Source organism: Giraffa tippelskirchi, chromosome 4, assembly GCF_054371585.1.
Source record: "Giraffa tippelskirchi isolate mGirTip1 chromosome 4, T2T-mGirTip1v1.2.pri, whole genome shotgun sequence".
Taxonomy (NCBI): Eukaryota; Metazoa; Chordata; class Mammalia; order Artiodactyla; family Giraffidae; genus Giraffa; species Giraffa tippelskirchi.
Window position 1 is genome coordinate 103643080 of NC_137278.1, and position 14967 is coordinate 103658046.

Consider the following 14967-nt stretch of genomic DNA (forward strand, 5'->3'; position numbering starts at 1 on the left):
GCCTCTTTTTCAGGCTTTTCTGGTTTCTTTTTTTTTTTTTTTAATTAGTTTGCTTATTAAGATTGGAGCTAAGAAATAAGGTTTGTTAGTAACCAGGCATGGCATCTGAGTGAAGACAGATAACAACCAAAAAAAGCAGTATCAGGAAGCCTGGTCTACCCACTCATCAACAAAGTTTGCTTCATGACACTGTAGCCAGTCAGGAAAACCCTAAGGTATCCAAGACAGCTGAAGCTTCACCAGCTGAGTTATCGGTACTTTGGTCAGACAACCCAGATGTAGAAACAGTAGGTCAAACAGCTACCAGTGAGACATGAAGAGTGTGTTGTTTCTGTTGTTTAGTCACTAAGTTGTGTCTAACTCTTTGCGACTCCACAAACTGTAACCTGGCAGGTTCCTCTGTCCATGGGATTTTCCAGGCACGAATACTGGAATGGGTTGCCATTTCCTTCTCCAGGGGAGCTTCCCAACCCAGGGATGGAACTCATATCTCGAGTTTCCTGCATTGGCAGGCGGGTTCTTTACCACTGAGCCACCTGGGAGGCCCCTGGATAGTGTGGCCAGCACTTATTTGGCAGGTAATGAAGCACAGGAAACACCTGGCATAACAGGTAAATTTGGCCTTGGAGCACATAATGAAGCAGGGTAAAGGCTAATAGAGTTTTGCCAAGAGAACACACTGGTAATAGCAAACACCTTTGTCCAACAACACAAGAGAAGACTCTACACGTGGACATCACCAGATGGTCAACACCAAAATCAGATTGATTATATTCTTTGCAGTCAAAGATGTAGAAGCTTTATAGAGTCAGCAAAAACAAGACCGGGAGCATACTGTGGCTCAGATTACGAACTGCTTATTGCCAAATTCAGACTTAAATTGAAGAAAGTAGGGAAAACCACTAGTCCATTCAGGTATGATCTAGATCAAATCCCTTATGAGTATACAGTAGAAGTGACAAATAGATTTAAGGGATTAGATCTGATAGACAGAGTGCCTGATGAACTATGGACAGAGGTTTGTGACATTGTACAGGAGACAGGGATCAAGAAAATCCCCATGGAAAAGAAATGCAAAAAAGCAAAATGGCTGTCTGAGGAGGCCTTACAGATAGCTAGGAAGAGAAGAGAAGCGAAAAGCAAAGGAGAAAAGGAAAGATATTCCCATCTGAATGCAGAGTTTCAAAGAATAGCAAGAAGAGATAAGAAAGCCTTCCTCAGTGATCAGTGCAAAGAAATAGAGGACAACAACAGATTGGGAAAGACTAGAGATCTCTTCAAGAAAATTAGAGATACCAAAGGAATATTTCATGGAAAGATAGACTTGATAAAGGACAGAAATGGTATGGACCTAACAGAAGCAGAAGATATTAAGAAGAGGCAACAAGAATACACAGAAGAACTGTACAAAAAAGATCCTCACAACCCAGATTATCATGATGGTGTGATCACTCACCTAGAGCCAGACATCCTGGAATGTGAAGTCAAGTGGGCATCTCTACGAACAAAGCAAGTGGAGGTGATGGAATTCCGGTTGAGCTATTTCAAATCCTGAAAGATGATGCTGTGAAAGTGCTGCACTCGATATGCCAGCAAATTTGGAAAACTCAGCAGTGGCCACAGGACTAGAAAAGGTCAGTTTTCGTTCCAATCCAAAGAAAGGCAATGCCAAAGAATGCTCAAACTACCGCACAATTGCACTCATCTCACATGCTAGTAAAGTAATGCTCAACATTCTCCAAGCCAGGCTTCAGCAATACGTGAACTGTGAACTTCCAGATGTTCAGGCTGGTTTTAGAAAAGGCAGAGGAACCAGAGATCAAATTGCCAATATCTGCTGGATCATCAAAAAAGCAAGACAGTTCCAGAAAAACATCTATTTCTGCTTTATTGACTATGCCAAAGCCTTTGACTGTGTGGATCACAATAAACTGTGGAAAATTCTGAAAGAGATGGGAATACCAGACCATCTGACCTGTCTCTTGAGAAACCTGTATGCAGGTCAGGAAGCAACAGTTAGAACTGGACGTGGAACAACAGACTGGTTCCAAATAGGAAAAGGAGTACGTCAAGGCTGTATATTGTCACCCTGCTTATTTAACTTATATGCAGAGTACATCATAAGAAACGCTGGGCTGGAAGAAACACAAGCTGGAATCAAGATTGCCAGGAGAAATATCAATAACCTCAGATATGCGGATGACACCACCCTTATGGCAGAAAGTGAAGAAGAACTAAAGAGCCTTTTGATGAAAGTGAAGGAGGAGGGTGAAAAAGTTGGCTTAAAGCTCAACGTTCAGAAAACTAAGATCATGGCATCTGGTCCCATCACTTCATGGGAAATAGATGGGAAAACAGTGGAAACAGTATCAGACTTAATTTTTGTGGTCTCCAAAATCACTGCTGATGGTGATTGCAGCCATGAAATTAAAAGACGCTTACTCCTTAGAAGGAAGGTTATGGCCAACCTAGATAGCATATTGAAAAGCAGAGACATTACTTTGCCAACAAAAGTCCGTCTAGTCAAGGCTATGGTTTTTCCAGTGGTCATGTATGGATGTGAGAGTTGGACGGTGAAGAAAGCTGAGCGCCACCGAATTGATGCTTTTGAACTGTGGTGTTGGAGAAGACTCTTGAGAGTCCCTTGGACTGCAAGGAGATCCAATCAATCCATCCTAAAGGAGATCAATCCTGGGTGTTCATTGGAAGGACTGATGTTGAAGCTGAAACTCCAGTACTTTGGCCACCTCATGCGAAGTGTTGACTCATTGGAAAAGATCCTAATCCTGGGTGGGATTGGGGGGAGGAGGAGAAGGGGATGACAGAGGATGAGATGGTTGGATGACATCACTGACTCGATGGACATCGGTTTGGGTAGACTCCAGGAGTTGGTGATGGACAGAGAGGCCAGGCGTGCTGCAATTCATGGGGTCGCAAAGAGTCGGACACGACTGAGCGACTGAATTGAACTGAACTGAACTGAAGCACTTCTACGAGACTGATTTGGGCACAGTGACTCACTACCAATGTGGCCAGAGAGCAATGTGCTGGCTACCTGGCAATCGCTGTTTTAAGACCAGCCCAACAAGTGGCTATTCCTATTCAGAAACAAAATGAAAATTTGAATTCAGGTATTTGTTTCAGGGGAGAGATGTGTGTGCATGGTGGCTCATTTGTGTCTGACTCTCTGCAATCCCATGGACTGTAGCCCACCAGGCTCCTCTGTCCATGGGATTCTCCAGGCAAGAATACTGGAGTGGGTTGCCAGTTCCTTCTACAGGTGATCTTCCTGACCCAGGGATTGAACCCACATCTCCTGTATCTCCTGCATTGATTGGCAGGCAGATTCTTACCACTGTGCCTCCTGCGAAGCCCTCAAGGGAGAGACAGCAGAGTTTTAAAAGCTATCTTGGAAGAACACTGTCTCTGTGTGTCTTAGGATGGGGGTGGGGGGAATTTCTATAGAAAGGACATGACAGAACCTTGAAGAAGAAGGCTCAGGGTCCTCTTTGGGATCCCTCATAAGGGATCTCCTATGATGGCTGCACATACACTTTGCCTCATGCAGGGCTGAGTTCATCCTGAGGGAGAACAAGGCATCTCTAGGGGACACTTTAGCACCCATGGCTTTGCTAAAAGATGTGCACTTCTTTTCTGTGTTTGCTCTCAGGTTTCCCCTTCTAAAACTTCTCCTGTTTTTCTACTAGTAAAATTTGGTTCTCTGCACAGTCTTGATTCTTTGTCACTGACTTTGAATATATATAAGTCGATTTCTCATCTGTCAAGCTGGTTAAAGTTGTTGGAAAATACTGCTTTTTGTTTAGGGATAGAGACTGACAGAGGACAAGAGTCAAAATATAACTCAAGATGATGTCTAGCTCTATTAACTCATTCTTATCCCCAGATTTTGAGTAACACTATCTCGAGGACAGCTCTTTAATACACTCGATGTGTGAGATTTATTAGACTAAACACCAAGTTTGTTTACCAGAATCACTGGGGGGAAATACAGTGTTCCCATATCTACCAGAAACACAATAAAATTTAAAAATAAAATACAGGTTGCACACACATCTTAAAAAATGACAAAGCACCCTCTAAATCAATGGCTGTTCATCTCTATGCTTATTTATGAGTTCTCAAGTCAGAGAAGGCAGTGGCACCCCACTCCAGTACTCTTGCCTGGAAAATCCCATGGATGCAGGAGCCTGGTAGGCTGCAGTCCATGGGGTCTCTAAGAGTCAGGCACGACTGAGCGACTTCACTTTCACTTTTCATTTTCATTCATTGGAGAAGGAAATGGCAACCCACTCCAGTGTTCTTGCCTGGAGAATTCCAGGGTCGGGGAAGCCTGGTGGGCTGCTGTCTATGGGATCCCACAGAGTCAGACACGACTGAAGTGACTTAGCAGCAGCAGCAGCAGTAAGTCAGACATCAGTTTCTCTCAATGATTCTGTACATTTTTGAATACTGTTATTGGGCTCAAATTTCAGAATCCAAGGACATCAAGAAGTCACAGTCAAATTTATCAGTATAAAACAACAAAGTTCCGATGAAATAGAATGTTACCAACTCATTGTCACACCTGTCTCCCACTCAGTGTCCTCACCATGGCAAGGCTCAGAATGAAGATGTGCCTAATCACCACTGTAGTTTTCTGGGTTCTCTAATGGTAGAAACCAAAGTTTAAAGCAAAGGAAAGAAAGGGAAAAGAAAGAAAGAGGGAAGGAGGAAAGAAAAGGAGGGAAAGAAAGAAGGAAAAACTGGAGAGAAGCAGTGAGAGAGAAGGTGAGAAAAAAAAAAAAAGGTCCAGAAAACGCACCCATTTTAGGAAAAGAATCAGAAGAGATGTCAACTTGCTTTTTCTTTCAAGTAGGTTATTATGTCTAAAAGCATATAATTGCACCATGGTCAGATAAGTTTTAATAGATAATGTATTACCTGAATTTTTGTTTTAAGAATGTCTTAATACTTATTAGATAGGAACCGATATTCCTCTTAGAGAGGAAACTTTACTTGGGTAGCATGAGATAAGAATCATAATCTCAAGAGTGGAACATCCCTGAGAAGAAGGGAGACAGGAGAAAGGAAGCAGTGAAGTCAGGAAATGGTGCCAGGAATCTGTACTGACTAAAATTGACAGAACAACCCCGCCACACACCCTCCCTCCCCATCCCCACACTCTTTCCACACTGTGACACTGTGGTACGGAACAGAAACCATGTGTATAGAAATTAAAGACTAGAGCCAGAATTAACCGTATGAACTAAACTTCCTCCAGACCTGCAGAAATCCTGATAAGTGCTTTGGCAGCCATGGAATGGCATGTGGTGGAGAAACGGGATCCTGCTAATCTTATCTTGATGTCAGGAAGTTGGACATCACCAGTCAACTGCTGAGTTACATGGCTATGACCAGCCTTTTACTGTTACAAGGGATTACCCTCAACACCCGCTGCCCCAAGTCATTGCAACTATCTTTGAATTTTGCTGCCTTTAAAACAGTTTAAAAAAGAAATAAAACAGATTCAAGTAATTCTTCTCCAAGACAACATCTTATCATTTCCTTTTGGAGCACCACTTCACCCTGGGAATCAGCCAAAGTAATTGCCAACGTCTTGTACAAAAATTTCTCTTGGTTGGAGAGGCAAAGCAGTCTATATCCTGCAGATAATTTCAGGCTGTACTTCACAAATAACGAAGCAGGCTAATTTCTGCTTTGACCCCTTCTTATCTCTACTTTCAATGCAATCTTCCTATTTGGGGAGTAACATCTTCTCCGTTCTCCATAAGGACTCATTAATGCCTAACACAGTGCCAGACACAGAGTGAGTAACCTTGATTAATTAAATTACAAAAATCACTTAGCACAAATAATTACGTGAGGCAGTTAGGAAAATGCTGTAAAAACATTTTATTATTACTATCATTACTTTCATCACTATAAGAGAAATAAACTACTTTGTCAGTGGAGTAACATATTTATTTACCTCTTGACCAGTTTTCCCTGTTCGTATCAAAATAGCTACAAAAAGGATAATGGCACCACATAGCTGCAGAAAAAAGGAAAAAAATGTTAGAATGTGCCTAAGATAAACTAAAACTCTAATTCCATACAACCCTAGCCATCTGGTTACAATGGTTTATCGTTAATTCTACCATTACAACCTAAAAGATATAAATGAGGAATATTCATGTATAGATAATTGCTTGAATGTTCCACTGTAGTTGGAAAGTTTGATAAAAAACAATCTGTTTCCCATTCACAGTCATTCATAGGTCTGGGGCAAGAAGTCATCTTCACTATGGGGGACAGGAAAGATGGTTTTCCATATTTCAACTCTGTTTTTGCTAGATTTTAGCATGCAAAGGGCTTCCAGGTGGAGCAGTGGTAAAAAATCCACCTGCCAACACAGGAGACACAAGAGACGTGGGTTCAATCTCTGGTTTGGGAAGATCCCCTGGAGTAGGAAATGGTAACCTGATCCAGTATTCTTGCCTGGAAAATTCCATGGACAGAGGAGCCTGGGGGGCTAGAGTCCATGGGGTCACAGAGAGTCAGACATGACTGAGCACACACATGCGCACTCACACAACATAAAAAAAGTTATGTCTTAACAATTTAAAGACAAAATATCCTTATTGGGCCTCTGGGCTTGTCTCTCAGAAGCTGTCTTAGACTTAAAAGGAAGGGTGTAACTGATAATCACCAAACATTCCTACAAGATTCAAGTCAGATACACAGGCAACAGTAGAATATTTGACAAAATTAACAGTTAAGCAACAACAGTTTACAACACTTTTTGTATCCAAAAAAACTTGTTTAAAAATAAGCTCTTTTAGGTAGTAAAGCTTACCCAGAGAAGAGGAATGATGAGGAACAGTATTTAAAGTCTTAAGTTCCTTTAATGACTGTACCAGATTATTTAATTTGGACCAAGGCCAACACATAAAATGTGAAACACATTTTACTTTAGTGTAAGAAAAAACCTTGTCTTTTAGGTTTGGGTTTTTTGTTTTGTTTGTTTATGATATAGATGTTGTAGCCTTAAAAAAAATCAAAGATCTATTATTAGGCAGAGATGTTGAGAACAAGCTTGGTAACCGACAGGCACAGCAGTAGACCTTAGAGGAGTTTCCAGACTATTCTGGCCTCAGGGTGCTCTGACAGAGAAATGTCTGAGTCCTCCAAGCCCCGTGACATTGTAGCATCATTGCTTTCATGCATGGTCGGGCCGTATGCTCCAAGCCCACAAAGAGCTGTTTCACTTAATGGCTTCTCATTACATTTGGTGCGGAAGCTAACTCGGGGCTTTGTGAAAGCAATAGTAAGTGCAATGAGTGGCTAAACCTATGCTCCCTAATAGAGCTCAAAAACCATCTAGATTCAAACATTTCATTTCAGTAAAGGAACTGGAATCTCCCAAGAGGTAACTGTCACATGGCGAAAATCCAGCACCACTCCAAATTTAGCTCTGCCCTTACTTCAAAACAACAAACACAATGGAAAACCAAAGCTTTTTACCAAAGAACTCTTTGCCAAAGCACCAAATAACCTATACAATTTAATTATATTATAGGTGTGCACACGCACACACTGTAAAACACAAAACATTGAAAAAACAGATTTAGAGTCTGAAAACCATTCTTACTTCTTTTCCTTCTTTCTTCTAAATCCTAATTTCATTTGCAGATGGAGATCAACGCTCGTTTTAGTGGTTCTTGTTAGTAAATAAATCTGTAAGAATTTATGTCAAATGATAATGAAACCCTCTGGGATTTTTAGTAATTTTATAATTGTTGGATTTTTGTTTGTTATTTCAATTTGTTGACTGATATTTTTCTTTCTTTCTCTTTTTCTCCCTTTCACAGTAGATTTACATTAATTGTCTTAATAGTCACTCTGACTTTCAGCTTCAACCGAAAATAACATTAATTACATGAATAGTTATTATGATTATATTTACTTGACTTTTTAATGAAACTATGCATGAGACAATTTTAAGAACTGCACCATAATTTATTAATTAAATGTAACTTTTACATCAAGAATAATAGATGGATGAAACTGGAGCCCATTATACAGAGTGCTCTGAAGTTAGCCAGAAAGAAAAACAACAATACAGTATACTAATGCATATATATGGAATTTGAAAGATGGTAATGATAACCCTATATGTGAGACAGAATAAGAGACACAGATGCATAGAACAGTCTTATGGACTCTGAGGGAGAAGGTGAGGGTGGGACGTTCTGGGAGAATAGCACTGAAACATGTATATTATCATATGTGAAACAGAACACCATTCCACATTCGATGCATGAGACAAATGCTCAGGACTGGGGCAATGGGATGACCCAGAGGGATGGGATGGGGAGGGAGGCGGGAGGGGGGTCCAGGAAGGGGAACACATGTAAACCCATGGCTGATTCATGTCAATGTATGGCAAAAACTACTACAATATTGTAAAGTAATTAGCCCCCAACTAAAGTTAAAAAAAAAAGAATAATCAATCTAGAGTCATGATTGATACTAACTTGTTTTATCCCAATTGTTATAACACTGACCTTCATAATGGTTCTTGGAGCCCTTTCTCCAGTTTGACATTCACTCTTGATCTTTTTACCATGTCTTAAATAATTTGAAGTATGAATTAAAAAATAAGCATCCAGGTCTGTCCTCTCTATTGTTAAGATTGCAAAAGGAAATGAGAAGATATGTTGGGCCCCCCAGGTTATCGGACAGTGGACATTGTGAAACTTACTAGGCCTTCTTCACCCACCTCACCCCCCTTTCTGGTTTCTCTTTGAAGAAAGTCATTTTTGTTGCCACTCAGATATCCTGGACATTTTTTTTTTTTATGAAATTAGGATGCAGTTGGTCTGAACCAGCATTCTAAGAAATTAGGTAATTGACACTTGCTTACAAGTATGCTATGGACTGAGTTATGTGCCCCTTAACTTTCTATGTTGAAACCCTAATCCCCAATGTGACTGTATTTAGGGTACTTACCCAAAGTAGGGCAAAGGCTAATAGAGTTTTGCCACGAGAACGCACTGGTAATAGCAAACACCTTATTCCAACAACACAAGAGAAGACTCTACACGTGGACATCACCAGATGGTCAACACCAAAATCAGATTGATTACATTCTTTGCAGCCAAAGATGGAGAAGCTCTACACAGTCAGCAAAAACAAGACCAGGAGCAGACTGTGGCTCAGATCATGAGCTGCTTATTGCCAAATTCAGACTTAAATTGAAGAAAGTAGAGAAAACCACTAGTCCATTCAGGTATGACCTAGATCAAATCCCTTATGAGTATAGAGTGGAAGTGACAAATAGATTTAAGGGACTAGACCTGATAGACAGAGTGCCTGATGAACTATGGACAGAGGTTCGTGACATTGTACAGGAGACAGGGATCAAGAAAATCCCCATGGAAAAGAAATGCAAAAAAAGCAAAATGGCTGTCTGAGGAGGCCTTACAGATAGCTGGGAAGAGAAGAGAAGCGAAAAGCAAAGGAGAAAAGGAAAGATATTCCCATCTGAATGCAGAGTTCCAAAGAATAGCAAGGAGAGATAAGAAAGCCTTCCTCAGTGATCAGTGCAAAGAAATAGAGGAAAACAACAGATTGGGAAAGCCTAGGGATCTCTTCAAGAAAATTAGAGATACCAAAGGAACATTTCATGGAAAGATAGACTCGATAAAGGACAGAAATGGTATGGACCTAACAGAAGCAGAAGATATTAAGAAGAGGCAACAAGAATACACAGAAGAACTGTACAAAAAAGATATTCACGACCCATATAATCACGATGGTGTGATCACTTACCTAGAGCCAGACATCCTGGAATGTGAAGTCAAGTGGGCCTTAGAAAGCATCACTACGAACAAAGCTAGTGGAGGTGATGGAATTCCAGTTGAGCTATTTCAAATCCTCAAAGGTGATGCTGTGAAAGTGCTGCACTCGATATGCCAGCAAATTTGGAAAACTCAGCAGTGGCCACAGGACTGGAAAAGGTCAGTTTTCGTTCCAATCCCAAAGAAAGGCAATGCCAAAGAATGCTCAAACTACCGCACAATTGCACTCATCTCACATGCTAGTAAAGTAATGCTCAACATTCTCCAAGCCAGGCTTCAGCAATACGTGAACTGTGAACTTCCAGATGCTCAAGCTGGTTTTAGAAAAGGCAGAGGAACCAGAGATCAAATTGCCAATATCCGCTGGATCATCGAAAAAGCAAGAGAGTTCCAGAAAAACATCTATTTCTGCTTTATAGACTATGCCAAAGCCTTTGACTGTGTGGATCACAATAAACCGTGGAAAATTCTGAAAGAGATGGGAATACAAGACCATCTGACCTGTCTCTTGAGAAACCTGTATGCAGGTCAAGAAGCAACAGTTAGAACTAGACATGGAACAACAGACTGGTTCCAAATAGGAAAAGGAGTACGTCAAGGCTGTATATTGTCACCCTGCTTATTTAACTTATATGCAGAGTACATCATAAGAAACGCTGGGCTGGAAGAAACACAAGCTGGAATCAAGATTGCCAGGAGAAATATCAATAACCTCAGATATGCAGATGACACCACCCTTATGGCAGAAAGTGAAGAAGAACTAAAGAGCCTCTTGATGAAAGTGAAAGAGGAGAGTGAAAAAGTTGGCTTAAAGCTCAACGTTCAGGAAACTAAGATCATGGCATCTGGTTCCATCACTTCATGGGAAATAGATGGGGAAACAGTGGAAACAGTGTCAGACTTTATTTTTTTGGGCTCCAGAATCACTGCTGATGGTGATTGCAGCCATGAAATTAAAAGACGCTTACTCCTTGGAAGGAAGGTTATGGCCAACCTAGATAGCATATTGAAAAGCAGAGACATTACTTTGCCAACAAAAGTCCACCCTGTCAAGGCTATGGTTTTTCCAGTGGTCATATATGGATGTGAGAGTTGGACGGTGAAGAAAGCTGAGCGCCGCCGAATTGATGCTTTTGAACTGTGGTGTTGGAGAAGACTCTTGAGAGTCCCTTGGACTGCAAGGAGATCCAATCAATCCACCCTAAAGGAGATCAATCCTGGGTGTTCATTGGAAGGTCTGATGTTGAAGCTGAAACTCCAGTACTTTGGCCACCTCATGCAAAGGGTTGACTCATTGGAAAAGACCCTAATGCTGGGTAGGTTTGGGGGCGGGATGAGAAGGTGACGACAGAGGATGGATGGTTGGATGGCATCACCGATTCGATGGACATGGGTTTGGGTAGACTCCAGGAGTTGGTGATGGTCAGAAAGGCCTGGCGTGCTGCAATTCATGGGGTCGCAAAGAGTCGGACATGACTGAGTGACTGAACTGAACCCAACGTGAAGTGAGCATCTCCCTCTAGCCCCACAGATTCCTTGTCCCATGAGGTTGGAAAAGAATAAGAGTAGAGCTAAAATACTATCACATCAGATTCCAGCATTTTTAAATTAAAAGCAATTTGATTGTTGGAATTGGAAAAATATCATTAAATGAATTATTATTGTGTGTTAGTCCTTAGTCACAAGCTTTCATAAAGTAGATTTGTTAATCTTCACCATTGATCCTACCACATAAAATTACCAACACTGAACAAGTGCAAAGAAAAGTCAAGGAACATGGGTCTTTACAACTGTTGCTCTCGCATAAGATATTTCATTTAGAGATTGTAAGTCTCACCACTATGCTGATGGGAAGAACAAGGGAAGTTAGAAACATCTAACTGAAATCCATAACATCAGAAAGACTTCATTATTAGGAAGACAGGCCACAAAGCAATGTAGATTCAGGATTTGCATCTCAGCCTGTTTCTTCAAAATCCACTTTCTTTCCATTCTTCTAATTCATGATAGAAGAATTTCTGTCATATCATAATTCTTGCTGTCTTATTTCTTCTGTTTCAAAATCCAACATTGGAATTTACTTCTCACTATGCAGAGTGGTTTCATATGCCTATACAATGATGGCTGAAATATCTGTTTCTTAAACATTTATTCAGCATTATTCTGAATTCCTTGTATGTATGAACCCATCTAAACTTCACAACAATCCATAAAGTTAATACTATTACTATTCCCATTTTATAGATAAAGCTCAGAGAGGTTAACCAATTTCCCCAGAGTCACACAGCTAGTGATGAAAAAATTGTTCAACTCTTGACCTCTGGGCTCCAGGACCTTTGTCATTGTCATAGTTCCAAGCTAACTGCATAGTGGTAGGCAACCATTATATTTACAAAGTTCACATTCACACATTTTCGTCATGGTCAAGTTTTAACTTGGGGGACTTCATCAATCAGAATGAAATATAATCGTGCCTTATTTTTCAGGGATCCCATCTCATAGTTATGTCTACTCTGCTTTGTTGTTGTTTAGTTACTAGTCATGACCAACTCTTTGAGACCCCATGGCCTATTGTCCACCAGGCTCCTCTGTCTATGGGATTTCCCAGGCAAGAATACCGGAGTGGGTTACCATTTCCTTTTCCAGGGGATCTTCCCAACACAAGGATCAAACCTGCATCTCCTGCATTGGCAGGCAGATTCTTTACCACTGAGCCACCAAAAGCTCCTACTCTGCTTTAACTGTTTTAATTGCTCTCAGCACATCCAATCTAGAGGCCCAGGTACCATATAAAATGCAACGATGACACTGAAATGTTGGTTTCTGAACTCTCTCGATTCCTTACATCCTTCTGCTCTCTTCAGAGCTTTTCTTGTGTCAACTTCCTTCAGCTGCTAACACATTTGGTTTTACAACCTGGCTCCTCCTTCTCACCTTCCCCCATTTGGGTTTAGTAAAGTTACTTCACTCTGCTTTCTTTCATGAAAAGCCCGCCTTTACACAATCTCTGCCTCTGGCAATGATTTCACCACATCTGTGTGCTACAGGCCCTGTGTTCCATGCTTGTTGTCATTACCATTGTTTAGTCACTAAGTCATGTCCAACTCTTTTGTGACCTTGTGGACCGCAACCTGCCAGGTTTCTTCTGCACCAGACCCCTAAGATACTCCAAGCATCCAAAATACTCCTAAGCCAGACTTATCTAAGAGGACCATAAGAAAATGTGGGCAGTTTATCTGTTTCAACACAAGACTCAGAGAAATAGGTTTTATACCTATGATTTACTTATTCTCTACCATGCATTTCATTCATTCTAATTTGCATCAAACTCTAGAATGAGTGATTAAAAATGATTTTTACTTTCACTTATTTGTCTTCAATTACTTATTCTAACCAATAGAAATCACTCCCTACTTATGTGACATATCTCAAGTTCTCTCACAAAAGAAAGTGGTATGTTAGCTTAAATGACCATATGCATATCTTGGAGATATTTCAACATCTGGCCCTACTTTACAAAGGCTCAGCTTCGTGAAAGTTACACCAGAAAGAATGCATTTGAAAACACAAGGTCATGGATATCTACAAGAAAACCACATCAATGGGACTGTAAAATATTTGCTTAAGTAAACATTAGAAATGTGACAAATTGCTAATTTCCTATGAAGGATTGTAAAACTCCAGCTGAGAACTCTGGGTTGGGAGTACAGGGGAGAATAGAATAGGAATAGTTCCCTAACCTCAGATTCCTCCTGCTCTAACTTTTTTTTTTTTTTTTTTTTTGCTCTAACTTTTGAATGAAAATATCCATGTCACCTGTTGGCTGAGAAGTTATTATCAGCCTTTATGACTGTTGGGAAGATCCCCTGGAGAAGGGAAAGTCTACCCACTCCAGTATTCTGGCCTGAAGAATTCCATGGACTATAGTCCATGGGGTCGCAAAGAGTCGGGCATGACTGAGTGACTTTCACTTTCACTTTTCATGACTGTTGCTCTTATTCAAAATACCTAAAGATTGTAAATCCCACCACTATACTTATGGGAAGAACAAGGCCTTTTAAGGGAAGTTGGAAACATCTAACTGAAATTCATACCATCAGAAAGACTTGATTATCAGGAAAGCAGAGATAGAGGTAACCATAAAATAATCATAGCTTTCCAGGAAAGCAGTGACAATGTTCAGATACAGCATGTAGAGATGTCTACAGCTCACCTTGTATGCGCATCTTAAATTTATAATCCTGAAACTGTAGCATATCTGTTTCCTAGACTGTCCTTTTCATTTCAGTTTAAAATTCAGATCTCTTTCAAATTCCTGATAAGTAATTTAATGAAACACTGACCTCTTATGTATTTACACTAGCCAACAAAATTTTGTATGCTGTTTTTATACAATAGGGATATATTTTGACTATTTTATAATTTGAGGATTGCTACTAGTTTGAAGACTCTGAGACATGTTATTAAAATAGAAGCATATTTATTAGCATATTTATATTTCAGTTTATTTAAATGGCCCATATATATTGTTTATCATAGAAAGACAATGGTTGCAGGTTTTTAAAAACAGGTATCAGGACTTCTTGGAGAAATAGCCGATTCCAGGTCTGGGGCAGGAAACAGGCAAGTGAGCCTGGAATATCTTATCATCCTAAATAGTGAAGAAGTTATCAAAGTTATTAGGGCCATGTAGAAGGGACTCAGGAGCCAAACTGAAGATGCTCCCATTGCCAAAAATGGAATAAATTACACATCAACGAGGATAAGAATGGTGGTGGTATTTAACTCTACTATTTTTTAAGGATATTTAAAAAAATACTTGCTTATTACTGCTGTATGATACCAGAAAATTAACTCATCATTTTGAAATCCGTTGAGTAAAGAGTAAAAACATTTATGCTGCCTTTCTTAAAAAATAAAAACAGGACACTAATGTTAACCAATTAGTAAATGCTTAATCTTTCCTTGTTGAAAGTATTCCAGCTAATAAATGAAGGGAATGATAGATATAGCATATCACCACTCTGAGACGCTTAATGAACTGACAGGTTTAGGTTCTTAAGCACCCATAACTATTAACATCACAAAAAGTGAGATGGTCAGA

The 14967-nt window shown here is 40.1% G+C and overlaps 1 protein-coding gene across 6 annotated transcripts in view; it reads right to left on the reverse strand.

Annotated features, from left to right (window-relative positions):
- The window catches only part of TSPAN8 (tetraspanin 8), an 89444-nt gene that overhangs the window by 41939 nt on the left and 32538 nt on the right, over positions 1–14967 (reverse strand). For all 6 annotated transcript variants that reach the window (XM_081483976.1, XM_081483981.1, XM_081483978.1 and 3 more), the window contains exon 3: positions 5990–6052. In XM_081483976.1, the coding sequence (XP_081340102.1) occupies positions 5990–6052 (63 nt within the window). The remainder of the gene's footprint in view (positions 1–5989; positions 6053–14967) is intronic.